General features: G+C 44.7%; 1 protein-coding gene across 1 annotated transcript in view; it reads right to left on the bottom strand.

The window, feature by feature from the left end:
• LOC139383003 (phospholipase C, eta 1) overlaps positions 1-14,804 on the bottom strand; it is a 104,766-nt gene that overhangs the window by 38,179 nt on the left and 51,783 nt on the right. The window contains exons 4-8 of the mRNA XM_071127293.1: positions 14,460-14,589; positions 13,380-13,550; positions 10,811-10,904; positions 8,044-8,247; positions 7,322-7,442 (exon numbers count right to left, since the gene is read on the bottom strand). Coding sequence (XP_070983394.1) covers positions 7,322-7,442; positions 8,044-8,247; positions 10,811-10,904; positions 13,380-13,550; positions 14,460-14,589 — 720 coding nt within the window. The remainder of the gene's footprint in view (positions 1-7,321; positions 7,443-8,043; positions 8,248-10,810; positions 10,905-13,379; positions 13,551-14,459; positions 14,590-14,804) is intronic.

Below are 14,804 nucleotides of genomic sequence, written 5' to 3'. Positions count from 1 at the left end.
GCTGCATCTCTGATCAGTCTTCTCCTTGTATGAGCTGAATGTTTAGAGGGACGGCCAGGTCTTGGTAGATTTGCAGTGGTCTGATACTCCTTCCATTTCAATATTATCGCTTGCACAGTGCTCCTTGGGATGTTTAAAGCTTGGGAAATCTTTTTGTATCCAAATCCGGCTTTAAACTTCTTCACAACAGTATCTCGGACCTGCCTGGTGTGTTCCTTGTTCTTCATGATGCTCTCTGCGCTTTTAACGGACCTCTGAGACTATCACAGTGCAGGTGCATTTATACGGAGACTTGATTACACACAGGTGGATTGTATTTATTATCATTAGTCATTTAGGTCAACATTGGATCATTCAGAGATCCTCACTGAACTTCTGGAGAGAGTTTGCTGCACTGAAAGTAAAGGGGCTGAATAATTTTGCACGCCCAATTTTTCAGTTTTTGATTTGTTAAAAAAGTTTGAAATATCCAATAAATGTCGTTCCACTTCATGATTGTGTCCCACTTGTTGTTGATTCTTCACAAAAAAATACAGTTTTATATCTTTATGTTTGAAGCCTGAAATGTGGCAAAAGGTCGCAAAGTTCAAGGGGGCCGAATACTTTCGCAAGGCACTGTATGTGAGAATGCTATTCATTGACTACAGCTCAGCGTTCAACACCATAGTGCACTCAAAGCTCATCAATAAGCTAAGGACCCAGGGACTAAACACCTCCCTCTGCAACTGGATCCTGGATATCCTGACGGGCCGCCCCCAGTTGGTAAAGGTAGGTAACAACACATCTGCCACACTGATCCTCAACACAGGGGCCCCTCAGGGGTGTGTGCTCAGTCCCCTCCTGTCCTCCCTGTTCACTCATGACTGCACGGCCAGGCATGACTCCAACAACATCGTTAAGTTTGCCGATGACACAACAGTGGTAGGCCTGATCACCGACAACGACGAGACAGCCTATAGGGAGGAGGTCAGAGACCTGGCCGGGTGGTGCCAGGACAACAACCCCTCCCTCAACGTGATCAAAACAAAGAAGATGATTGTGGACTACAGGAAAAAGAGAACCGAGCACGCCCCCCATTCTCATCGACTGGGCTGCAGTGGAGCAGGTTGAGAGCTTCAAGTTCCTTGATGTTCACATCACCAACAAACTAACATGGTCCAAGCACAGCATGACAGTCGTGAGGAAGGCACGACAAAACCCATCCCCCCTCAGGAGACTAAAAAGATTTGGCATGGGTCCTCAGATCCTCAAAAGGTTCGACAGCTGCACCAGATTGCATCACTGCTTGGTATGGCAACTGCTCAGCCTCCGACCGCAAGGAGCTACAGAGGGTAGTGCGAACGGCCCAGTACATCCCTGGGGCAAAGCTTCCTGCCATCCAGGACCTCTATACCAGGCGGTGTCAGAGGAAGGCCCTAAAAATTGTCAAAGACCCCAGCCACCCCAGTCAGAGACTGTTCTCTCTGCTACCCCCCCCCCCCCCTCTTTTACACCGCTGCTACTCTCTGTTGTTATCATCTATACATAGTCACTTTGATAACTCTACCTACATGTACATATCACCTCAACTAACCGGTGCCACCGCACATTGACTCTGTACCCCCCTATATATCGTCTCACTATTGTTATTTTACTGCTGCTCTTTAACTACTTGTTACTTTAATTTCTTCTTATTATCCATATATATTTTTTAACTGCATTATTGGTTAGGGGCTCGTAAGTAAGCATTTCACTGTAAGGTCTACTACACCTGTTGTATTCAGCATTTCACTGTGAGGTCTACTACACCTGTTGTATTCAGCATTTCACTGTAAGGTCTACTACACCTGTTGTATTCAGCATTTCACTGTAAGGTCTACTACACCTGTTGTATTCAGCATTTCACTGTGAGGTCGACTACACCTGTTGTATTCAGCATTTCACTGTAAGGTCTACTACACCTGTTGTATTCAGCATTTCACTGTAAGGTCTACTACACCTGTTGTATTCAGCATTTCACTGTAAGGTCTACTACACCTGTTGTATTCAGCATTTCACTGTAAGGTCTACTACACCTGTTGTATTCAGCATTTCACTGTGAGGTCTACTACACCTGTTGTATTCAGCATTTCACTGTAAGGTCTACCTACACCTGTTGTATTCAGCATTTCACTGTAAGGTCTACTACACCTGTTGTATTCAGCATTTCACTGTAAGGTCTACTACACCTGTTGTATTCAGCATTTCACTGTGAGGTCTACTACACCTGTTGTATTCAGCATTTCACTGTAAGGTCTACTACACCTGTTGTATTCAGCATTTCACTGTAAGGTCTACTACACCTGTTGTACTAGGCATTTCACTGTAAGGTCTATTACACTTGTTGTATTCAGCATTTCACTGTAAGGTCTACTACACCTGTTGTACTAGGCATTTCACTGTAAGGTCTACTACACCTGTTGTATTCAGCATTTCACTGTAAGGTCTACTACACCTGTTGTACTAGGCATTTCACTGTAAGGTCTACTACACCTGTTGTACTAGGCATTTCACTGTGAGGTCTACTACACCTGTTGTATTCAGCATTTCACTGTGAGGACTACTACACCTGTTGTATTCAGCATTTCACTGTAAGGTCTACTACACCTGTTGTACTAGGCATTTCACTGTAAGGTCTACTACACCTGTTGTATTCAGCATTTCACTGTAAGGTCTACTACACCTGTTGTACTAGGCATTTCACTGTAAGGTCTACTACACCTGTTGTATTCAGCATTTCACTGTAAGGTCTACTATACCTGTTGTACTAGGCATTTCACTGTAAGGTCGACCGACACCTGTTGTATTCAGCGTTTCACTGTGAGGTCGACACCTGTTGTATTCAGCGTTTCACTGTAAGGTCGACACCTGTTGTATTCGGAGCATGCGACTAATACTATTTGATTTGATTTGATTTGATATCTCCGTGAGTAGCAGAGTTCTATGATACCGGATGTGGACGGGTCTGGCAGCCATCATTCTGCTCTTCACTATAAAAGTCAAGGACTGTAAAAGTCCTTTAAATCAAATCAAATATATATATATGTATATATATATATAATATATTGCACTTTTATATACAACAAATTGATATTAGACTGAACTGTTGACATAAAAAGAAAAAATTATTATTGCATTTTTAGCCTCCCTAAAAATAAATCCTTTCAAACTACTCCCACCCCAACCTCTGGCAGAATAGACTTTACAGAGGCCCAAGAAACACAACAGAAAATAATCAGCATTTTTTCAGTGTGTGTGCGTGTGCGCGTGCGTGTGTGTGTGCGTGTGTGTGTTTGCGTGTGTGTGTGTGTGTTTGCGTGTGTGTGTGTGTTCATTCGGAGGTGAAATGACTTGTGTTCAGGCAGCAGCTCAGCTCAAATGTCAAACCTGTCAGACTGACAGCTCTCCCTGAGCTCTCTGAGCCCTGAACTGACCTCTCCTCCCGTCTCTTTAAGGAAACACACACACACACACACACACACACACACACACACACACACTGAGCCAGGTATGTGCTCAAAAACACACACACGCACGCACACACACACACACACACACACATCCAGGTACATGCTCAGACACACACACCGCACACACACACACACACACACACGCACACACACACACAGTGAGAGTTGAGGGATAGTCGTGTATGTTCTCTCTCCCAGGTGGAATAGTAATGATAAATGAGGTAACGCTCATCACATGCCAGGAGCCTCGTTCATCATAACACTAAAATATAGAATAAAACTGAGAGAAAGAGTGAGGGACAGAAATTTGGCGCGGTCTATCATTTCATAAAAGAGTGTCAGAATCACACCATTCCATCCATTATCCAGGCTCTCCCATTAGGAGAAAATACTAATTAGCCAGCTATTCCAGCTAATTGCACAACAATGAGATAGCATCCTCTCCTCTCTATTCAGTTATGATGATGGTGCCAACTCATTTACCTGGCTGCCTCCAACACTCATTTACCTGGCTGCTTCCCACACTAATTTACCAACCCGGTCTCCCTCACTCATTTACCTGGCTGCTTCCCACACTCATTTGCCTGGCTGCCTCCAACACTCATTTACCTGGCTGCCTCCAACACTCATTTACCTGGCTGCCTCCAACACTCATTTACCTGGCTGCTTCCCACACTCATTTACCTGGCTGCCTCCAACACTCATTTACCTGGCTGCCTCCAACACTCATTTACCTGGCTGTCTCCAACACTCATTTACCTGGCTGCCTCCCTCACTCATTTACCTGGCTGCCTCCAACACTCATTTACCTGGCTGCCTCCAACACTCATTTACCTGGCTGCCTCCCTCACTCATTTACCTGGCTGCCTCCAACACTCATTTACCTGGCTGCCTCCAACACTCATTTACCTGGCTGCCTCCCTCACTCATTTACCTGGCTGTCTCCAACACTCATTTACCTGGCTGCCTCCAACACTCATTTACCTGGCTGCTTCCAACACTCATTTACCTGGCTGCCTCCCTCACTCATTTACCTGGCTGTCTCCAACACTCATTTACCTGGCTGCCTCCCTCACTCATTTACCTGGCTGTCTCCAACACTCATTTACCTGGCTGCCTCCAACACTCATTTACCTGGCTGCCTCCCTCACTCATTTACCTGGCTGCCTCCCTCACTCATTTACCTGGCTGCCTCCCTCACTCATTTACCTGGCTGCCTCCCTCACTCATTTACCTGGCTGCCTCCCTCACTCATTTACCTGGCTGCCTCCCTCACTCATTTACCTGGCTGCCTCCAACACTCATTTACCTGGCTACCTCCCTCACTCATTTACCTGGCTGCCTCCCTCACTCATTTACCTGGCTGCCTCCCTCACTCATTTACCTGGCTGCCTCCAACATTTACCTGGCTGCCTCCAACACTCATTTACCTGGCTGCTTCCCACACTCATTTACCTGGCTGCCTCCCTCACTCATTTACCTGGCTGCCTCCAACACTCATTTACCTGGCTGCCTCCAACACTCATTTACCTGGCTGCCTCCAACACTAATTTACCTCCCTGTCTCCAACACTCATTTACCTGGCTGCCTCCAACACTCATTTACCTGGCTGCCTCCAACACTCATTTACCTTGCTGCCTCCAACACTAAATTACCTCCCTGTCTCCCTCACTCATTTACCTGGCTGCCTCCAACACTCATTTACCTGGCTGCCTCCAACACTAATTTACCTCCCTGTCTCCCTCACTCATTTACCTGGCTGCCTCCAACACTCATTTACCTGGCTGCCTCCAACACTAATTTACCTCCCTGTCTCCAACACTCATTTACCTGGCTGCTTCCCACACTCATTTACCTGGCTGCCTCCAACACTCATTTACCTGGCTGCCTCCAACACTCATTTACCTGGCTGCCTCCAACACTAATTTACCTCCCTGTCTCCAACACTCATTTACCTGGCTGCCTCCCTCACTCATTTACCTGGCTGTCTCCAACACTCATTTACCTGGCTGTCTCCAACACTCATTTACCTGGCTGCCTCCCTCACTCATTTACCTGGCTGTCTCCAACACTCATTTACCTGGCTGCCTCCAACACTCATTTACCTGGCTGTCTCCAACACTCATTTACCTGGCTGTCTCCAACACTCATTTACCTGGCTGCCTCCCTCACTCATTACACATTTAGAAAAAAGGGTTCCATAGGCGTTATTCGGCTGTCCCCATATAGAGAACCATTTCTGGTTCCAGGTAGAACCCTTTTCGGTTACATTTCAAACCCGTTCCACAGACGGGTTCTACATGGAACCAAAAATGGTAATCTATATGGGGACAGAGACAGACAAAGACAGAAAGAGACAGAGAGTGAGAGACAGAGACAGTTCCCTCTGTGGAACGGGTTCTACGTGGAACCGAAAAGGGTTCTACCTGGAACCAAAAAGGGTTCCTCAAATGGTTCTCCTATGGGGACAGGCCTAAAAAAACTTTTGGAACTCGTTTTTTCTAGGACTGTACTGGAGCTACCTAAAGGTTCTCAGTGACTCTAACAGTCATTACCTTCCTGAGCAAAACGGTTGGATGAGTGTGTTCCTCCATGTGCATATATACTGTATGTGAGTGTGAGAGAAACAATGTATGCAAATGCCGGCTGCCACTGTGAGTTTATCTGTGGATAAAGTGGCAAGTGGATTGTCACATTGTTTCAGTAACCAGCAGAGACTAACAACAAGCAGCCAGAGACAGAGACAGATAGACAGAGTAGGAGACAGAGACAATGACAAAGACTGCGACAGAAAGAGAGACAGAGACAGAGATATAGAGACAGATAGATTGAGGAGAGAGATAGGGAGACAGAGACAGACAGACAGACAGACAGAGAGGTAGAGACAGAGAGGAGAGAGAGAGAGAGAGACAGACAGACAGAGAGACAGAGAAACAGACAGAGACAAAGACAGAGGCAGAGAGAGAGGGAGAGAGAGCGAGAGAGACACAGACAGAGAGACAGAAACAGAGAGACAGCGACAGAGATAGACACACACAGACAGACAGACAGACAGACAGACAGACAGACAGACAGACAGACAGACAGACAGACAGACAGACAGACAGACAGACAGACAGAGAGAGAGAGAGAGCGAGACAGAGAGACAGAGACAGAGACAGAGACTGTGCCTCAGTGCAGATGGTTTAGTAATGGAGGATAATACCAGGTGTCTCAGTGTCTCTAATGACCACACATCCTGCTGCTTTTCATTTAAAAACAATTCAAATCATTTTCTAAGTTAACTTTTTTTTGAAAGTGCTGTTACATAATGTTTAAATGGAAATTTTCTCTAAATCAACTGTTAGAGAAGAGCTTCTAACTCTAATTGGTTACATATCAGAGAGAAGGGGACAGATGAGCTCTGGGGGAACAACATCTCTTCACAGTGGAGAATCTTCCTGTTTCAACACACACTCTGAAGAGCCTCCCAGACTCCTGGCTAGAATATACAAACAACAGGTGTTGGATGATACACAGGATAATGTGTGTGTGTGTTGTAGAGTAACATCTCCATTAGTTGAGGTGGAGGGAAGGATGAGCGTCTCAGTGACATCTTCAAAACACACACACTCACACTCACTCACACACACACTCACACACACACACACACACACACACACACACACACACACACACACAAATACACACACACACACACACACACACACACACACACACACACACACACACACACACACACACACACACACACACACACACACACACACACACACACACACACACACACACACACACACACAGTGAGAGTTGAGGGATAGTGGGGTATTTACCGGTTGTTGATGAAGGCGTATTTGTCGATGGTCTCTATGACAGACTTGAAGGTGATCTTGGAGGTCAGAGTGTAGCCGTGCTGAACCATGGGCTCTCCATCAGGACCATCCCAACAGTCCACTACAGATAAATCAAATCTCATTTTATTGGTCACATACACAGGGTTAGCAGACGTTAACGCGAGTGTAGCGAAAGGCTTGTGCTTCTAGTTCCGACAGTAATATCTAACAAGTTATCTAACAATCTAACTAACTAAGAATATGTGCATATAAAAGATGGATGAGCGATGGCCGTGCGGCATAGGCAAGATGCAGTAGATGGTATAGAGTACAGTGTATACATATGAGATGAGTAATGTAGGGTATGAAAACATTATATAAAGTGTCATTGATAGACAGAGACAAGGAGAGAGGGCGAGAGAAAGGGAGAAGGAGAGGGAGACACAAAGAGAGAGAGAATGAGGGATATGAGAGAAGAATAGTGAGTAAGAAGGAGTGGGTGTGTGTGTTCATGTGTGTGTCTGTGTGTTCGTGTGTGAATGCATGCATGCATGCTCTGCTTAGTGTGTGTGTGTTTGTGTGTGTGTGCGTGCGTGCGTGTGTGTGTCCGTGTGTGTGTTCGTGTGTGTGTCTGTGTGTTTGTGTGTGAATGCATGCATGCTCTGCTTAATGTGTGTGTGTGTGTGTGTGTGTGTGTGTGTGTGTGTGTGTACTGCCCTCACCCTCCACACAGCGGCAGCCAGCCTGTAGTACCCAGGCGTACATGTCTGTCTTGGAGTGAGACAGCAGCTGGTCTCCCGTCAGGTAGGTGTTATGAGACGAGGAGATGTAGTAGCTACTCAGAGGCTGATCCATGTCCTGGTTCACCTCATGGTGTTCAGGGTTAAACACATCACACGTGGGGCTGCGCATGAAACTGGTGAAACCTGGAGACAGACAGACAGACAGACAGACAGACAGACAGACAGACAGACAGACAGACAGACAGACAGACAGACAGACAGTGAGACAGACAGACAGACACGGTAGAAAAGCTGTACTCAGCGTTATCTTACTTATATCATCATAACAATGATTTCTCTCTGTCACCCATGAAATACTCAGAGACATTGGCCCCCCTTGGCGATAGATGAATCCAATCCAACTGAACTGAATAGAACACAAAGATTTTTAGAGGAACAAGATATTCAACTGACTTACAGCAGCACTGCAATAGTTAAATCGGAGATACTTAAAGGAACTATCATAATATAAGAGACATAACTTTAATAGCACACCACCCATTACAGAAAAAGAGGAGGAGAAAACTCTGACAGACGAGGGGCTTTGATGAGCCTTAACGAGCTGAACGTTTAACGATGGAATTTAATACTTTAATGCACACTGACTGAGTCACAGAATTTGCTGCCAGAATTGTGGGTTGTTTTTTTTTAGGAAAAGGAGGAGAGCTTTAACTGGGAAAAGCATCCTTTGATCATGAGAGGCGGGAGGAGGAGGTGGGAGGCGTAGATGGGAGGAGGAGGAGGAGGAGGAAGGAGGCGAGAGGAGGAGGTGGGAGGAGGAGGGAGGAGTAGGTGGGAGAAGGAGGAGGGAGGAGGCGAGAGGAGGAGGAGGTAGGAGGAGGGAGGAGGAGGAGGGAGGAGGCAAGAGGAGGAGGAGGTAGGAGGAGGGAGGAGGAGGGAGGAGGAGGTGGGAGGAGGTGGTGGTGGGAAGAGGAGGAGGAGAGAGGAGGTGGAGAGGGATAAGGAAGCGATTCCCAAACCTTCCATAACAAAGCCATCACCTACAGAGAGATGAACATGGAGAAGAGTCCCCTAAGCAAGCTGGTCCTGTGGCTCTGTTTACAAACACAAACACACCCTACAGAGCCCCAGGACAGCAGCACAATTAGACCCAAACAAATCTTGAGAAAACAAAAAGATAATTAATTGACACATTGGAAAGAATTAACCAAAAACTAGAATGCTATTTGGCCCTAAACAGAGAGTACACAGAGGCAGAATACCTGACCACTGTGACTAACTCAAATTTAAGGAAAGCTTTGATTATGTACAGACTCAGTGAGCATAGCCTTGCTATTGAGAAAGGCCGCCGTAGGCAGACCTGGCTCTCAAGGGAAGACAGGCTATGTGCTCACTGCCTACAAAATGAGGTGGAAACTGACAAACAAATGTTTGATGATATTAGAGACACATATTTCCCTCAGATTACACAGATCCACAAAGAATTAGAAAACAAACGCAATTTTGATAAACTCCCATATCTACTGGGTGAAATTCCACAGTGTGCCATCACAGCAGCAAGATTTGTGACCTGTTGCCACAAGAAAAGGGAAACCAGTGAAGAACAAACAACACTGTAAATACAACCCATATTTATGTCTATTTATTTTCTATTTTGTACTTTAACTATTTGCACATCGTTTACAACACTGTATATAGACATAATATGACATTTGAAATGTCTTTATTCTATTTAACTTCTGTGAATGTAATGTTTAATGTAATTTTTTTTACTGTTTATTTCACTTTTGTTTATTATCTACCTCACTTGCTTTGGCAGTGTAAACATATGTTTCCCATGACAATAAAGCCCATGAATTGAATTGAGAGAAAGAAAATCGGTCTCTATAGAGTGAGAGCAGACTTTGATCTGAGTGAGGTCTGCCTCTGACGCCCATCCCATCAGATGTACTGAGGGACATAAACAAACATGTTTCTGATGGAACACACACACATGCCCACACACTCCCAGGGGACATCATATTTGACCCAACTGACAGAAGGATGAAGTGATAACAGGAAAATATGTAGAAAAGAAAGACAGGAGACAGACAGCAGGAGAGAAAGACAGGAGAGACAAACAGCAGGATAGAAAGACAGGAGAGACAGACAGCAGGATAGAAAGACAGGGGAGACAGACAGCACAAAGGTGTCCCTCTTGTCCAGGTGGGAAAGGGCAGTGTGGAGTGCAATATATATTGCATCATCTGTGGATCTGTTGGTGCGGAATGCAAATTGGAGTGGGTCTAGGGTTTCTGGGATAATGGTGTTGATGTGAGCCTATCTAACTATCTGTCAGCCTCTTTCTCTCTCCTTGTCCTATACCTCTATCCTATCCTCCTCTCCAACTCCTCCCTCTCCCCTCTTCAATCCTCCAACTCTCACTATTCTCCACCTACTCTCCCCTTCCTCCTCCGCCTCTCCCCTTCCTCCTCCACCTCTCCCCTTCCTCCTCCACCTCTCCCCTTCCTCCTCCTCACCTTGCTCCTCCTCCCTTTCCTCCTCCATTGTGGTTGAGTTTAACTGAAGCCCCAAAGACAATTTATCTACCATGAAATTATGGCCACTGAGTCTTCAACCCGTTTACAGCCAGACTTACTGCCAGAGGGAGCGAGGGAGGGAGAGAGAGAGAGAGAGAGAGAGAGAGAGAGCGAGAACGAGAGAGAGAGTGAGTGTGTGTATGTGTGTTTGTGACAGAGGGGCTTACCCTCAATTCCCAGAATGCCTTTCTGTTTGTTCTCTTCAGAAAGCTCAAACTTATCAATGACATCCAGACAGTATTCTGTAGTCACATTCATCATCTGAGGAGAGAGACACACACTGTCAGAACACACACCCACACAGACACACACTGTCAAAACACACACCCACACAGACACACACTGTCAAAACACACACTGTCACACCCACACAGACACTGAATAAAGAAAGAAGGAGACATAGTGAGGAAGGAAAGATTGAAGAGACACACTATCACATCAAACACAAACACACACACAGCGTCTTACTACACTCACATTGACTCATCTGCTAACCATGAGTATGTGACCAATAACATTTGATTTGATTTGACACACACTCACACACAGACACACACATTTGTTATGAGAGAGACACTATCAGAGAAACCAAGCCACAATCTGCCAATCAAAAAAGACTCCTGAGAGACCCCTGTCAAAATACTCACACAAAAATGTGACAGTGAAACAATGATAGGATGTGACAGTAAAACAGTGACAGTAAAACAATGATAGGAAGTGACAGTAAAACAATGATAGGATGTGACAGTAAAACAATGACAGGAAGTGACAGTAAAACAATGACAGGAAGTGACAGTAAAACAATGACAGGAGGTGACAGTAAAACAATGATAGGATGTGACAGTAAAACAGTGACAGTAAAACAATGATAGGAAGTCACAGTAAAACAATGATAGGATGTGACAGTAAAACAATGACAGGAAGTGACAGTAAAACAATGACAGGAAGTGACAGTAAAACAATGACAGGAAGTGACAGTAAAACAATGACAGGAAGTGACAGTAAAACAATGATAGGATGTGACAGTAAAACAATGACAGGAAGTGACAGTAAAACAATGATAGGATGTGACAGTAAAACAATGACAGGAAGTGACAGTAAAACAATGATAGGAAGTGACAGTGAAACAATGATAGGAAGTGACAGTAAAACAATGACAGGAAGTGACAGTGAAACAATGATAGGATGTGACAGTGAAACAATGACAGGAAGTGACAGTAAAACAATGATAGGATGTGACAGTAAAACAATGACAGGAAGTGACAGTAAAACAATGATAGGATGTGACAGTAAAACAATGATAGGAAGTGACAGTGAAACAATGATAGGAAGTGACAGTAAAACAATGACAGGAAGTGACAGTGAAACAATGATAGGAAGTGACAGTGAAACAATGACAGGAAGTGACAGTAAAACAATGATAGGATGTGACAGTAAAACAATGACAGGAAGTGACAGTAAAACAATGATAGGATGTGACAGTAAAACAATGACAGGAAGTGACAGTAAAACAATGATAGGAAGTGACAGTGAAACAATGATAGGAAGTGACAGTGAAACAATGATAGGAAGTGACAGTGTATGTACTCTGGGGTGAAAGTAGAAGTAATTTCTTCCTGATATGGGACCTCCGTTTTATTGGCCTAATCATATAATTTAATATTCATTCAATAGGATCTCTGTGGGTCTCGTCGTAAAGATGTGGAATTTAACTTAAAATGTATGACCTTTTATTGTGGCTTAACCAATCGTGATGTGCTCATCTGATTATCATACGATAATTTCATAGATCTCCTTTACTAGGCTACCGAGCACATTCATCAACTTGTAACATATCTCCAGCCCCCAAACAGACGTGAAAGAGAGATTTTTTTATTTATTTAATATTTTCTAGGCAAGTCAGTTAAGAACAAATTCTTATGTTCAATGACGGCCTAGGAACAGTGGGTTAACTGCCTGTTCAGGGGCAGAACGACAGATTTGTACCTTGTCAGCTCAGGGGTTTGAACTTGCAACCTTCCGGTTACTAGTCCAACGCTCTAACCACTAGGCTACCCTGCCTCCCACAAAACACCAAAAAAGTGTAATAACATTTGGCGAATGTCATTAGGCCACAATTTCTGCATCCACTGCTGTCCGCACACATCTCAGTGTCGGCTACTCATCAATGCCTTGGCAAAAATGTTAGTGTTCTCGTCAAACCACATTACATTTTGGAGCACAGACTATACCACACATTTTCAAGTCCATTCGGCTCATTTGGTCTCTTACGTGGTAATGATAAAGTGGTATAATAACCTACAGTTTTCTTGACATTTTGTTTTTATTATTGTGATATGTTGTGATATGAGTCATGTTTTACGGTTGTCTGTCTGTGAACCCTGACCTTCACCACTGACTATACTATACGTGACTAAAACTACATTATCTAGTGTTGTCTGTCTGTGAACCCTGACCTTCACCACTGACTATACTATAGGTCACTAAAACTACATTATCTAGTGTTGTCTGTCTGTGAACCCTGACCTTCACCACTGACTATACTATACGTGACTAAAACTACATTATCTAGTGTTGTCTGTCTGTGAACCCTGACCTTCACCACTGACTATACTATAGGTGACTAAAACTACATTATCTAGTGTTGTCTGTCTCTGAACCCTGACCTTCACCACTGACTATACTATAGGTGACTAAAACTACATTATCTAGTGTTGTCTGTCTGTGAACCCTGACCTTCTGTTCGTTGCGCAGGAAGTTGGCCAGCTCGTCGGCATTCAGGTGGTCCTTCCTGTCGCTGTATCCCATGAGCAGCAGATACAGGTCCCGCCGCAGTGACATCATCTTATAGAACACGCTGAACTCCTCAAACGTCAACGTGCCCTGTTGGTCGTCTGAGTCCGCTTCCTGCGGGAAAGGGGAAATGACATCACCATTAGTAAGAGGCTGCAGTGGTCAGGTGATAAAATTCCAATTCGACCCCTCTCTTCCAGATTCTTTAAACTCATTTTGTCTGTAAACCTCTGCTATATTCACACTCAGCCATGGTGCCTCTACATCGTCCCAAACAACTACAAGGAGATTGTCATGTGAGGACAGAAAACTCAACTGTGTTCTGACATTGTCCTTTTTTCGGTTCATACACCAATTCACTCCTGGCGGTGCCCTAAAAATAGTGGACTATAAACCAACTGCACTATCTGACCGTCATGCTCAGAACTCGCCTGTCATTTGAAACACATGTCCCAAATGGCACCCTATTCCCTATATCGTGCACTACTTTAGAACAGAGCCCTATGGCACCCTATTCCCTATATATAGTGCACTACTTTAGACCAGGGCCTTATGGCACCCTATTCCCTATATATAGTGCACTACTTTAGACCAGAGCTCTATGGAACCCTATTCCCTATATATATAGTGCACTACTTTAGACCAGAGCTCTATGGCACCCTATTCCCTATATATAGTGCACTACTTTAGACCAGAGCCCTATGGCACCCTATTCCCTATATATAGTGCCCTACTTTAGACCAGAGCCCTATGGCACCCTATTCCCTATATATAGTGTCCTACTTTAGACCAGAGCCCTATGGCGCCCTATTCCCTATATAGTGCCCTACTTTAGACCAGAGCCCTATGGTACCCTATTCCCTATATAGTGCACTACTTTAGACCAGAGCCCTATGGCACCCTATTCCCTATATATAGTGCCCTACTTTAGACCAGAGCCCTATGGCACCCTATTCCCTTTATATAGTGCACTACATCCCTCTTTTGTCTTCTCAGGTACAGTATTTGGTCCCTGTGACTGACCTGGAACATGTGTTTGACCTTCCTGCGGGGCAGGTTGACGTTCATCTTGTGCAGTAACTGGTAGATCTCCTCCATGTTCAACAGACCATCCCCGTTTTTATCAGCCTCCTCAAACGTCTGCTTCATCCACCTACACACACAAGTTAAGGACACAGCAATGGGATGGTGTGTGTGTGTGTGTGTGTGTGTGTGTGTGTGTGTGTGTGTGTGTGTGTGTGTGTGTGTGTGTGTGTGTGTGTGTGTGTGTGTGTGTGTGTGTGTGTGTGTGTGTGTGTGTGTGTGTGTGGAGGGTACAGTAGTCAGCAAGATGTCTAGCTAGTTTAGAAACATCAGGATCATCACCAG

This window comes from Oncorhynchus clarkii, chromosome 24 (genome assembly GCF_045791955.1).
Source record: "Oncorhynchus clarkii lewisi isolate Uvic-CL-2024 chromosome 24, UVic_Ocla_1.0, whole genome shotgun sequence".
NCBI classification, from domain to species: Eukaryota; Metazoa; Chordata; class Actinopteri; order Salmoniformes; family Salmonidae; genus Oncorhynchus; species Oncorhynchus clarkii.
This window is presented reverse-complemented; position numbering and strand designations above follow the sequence as displayed.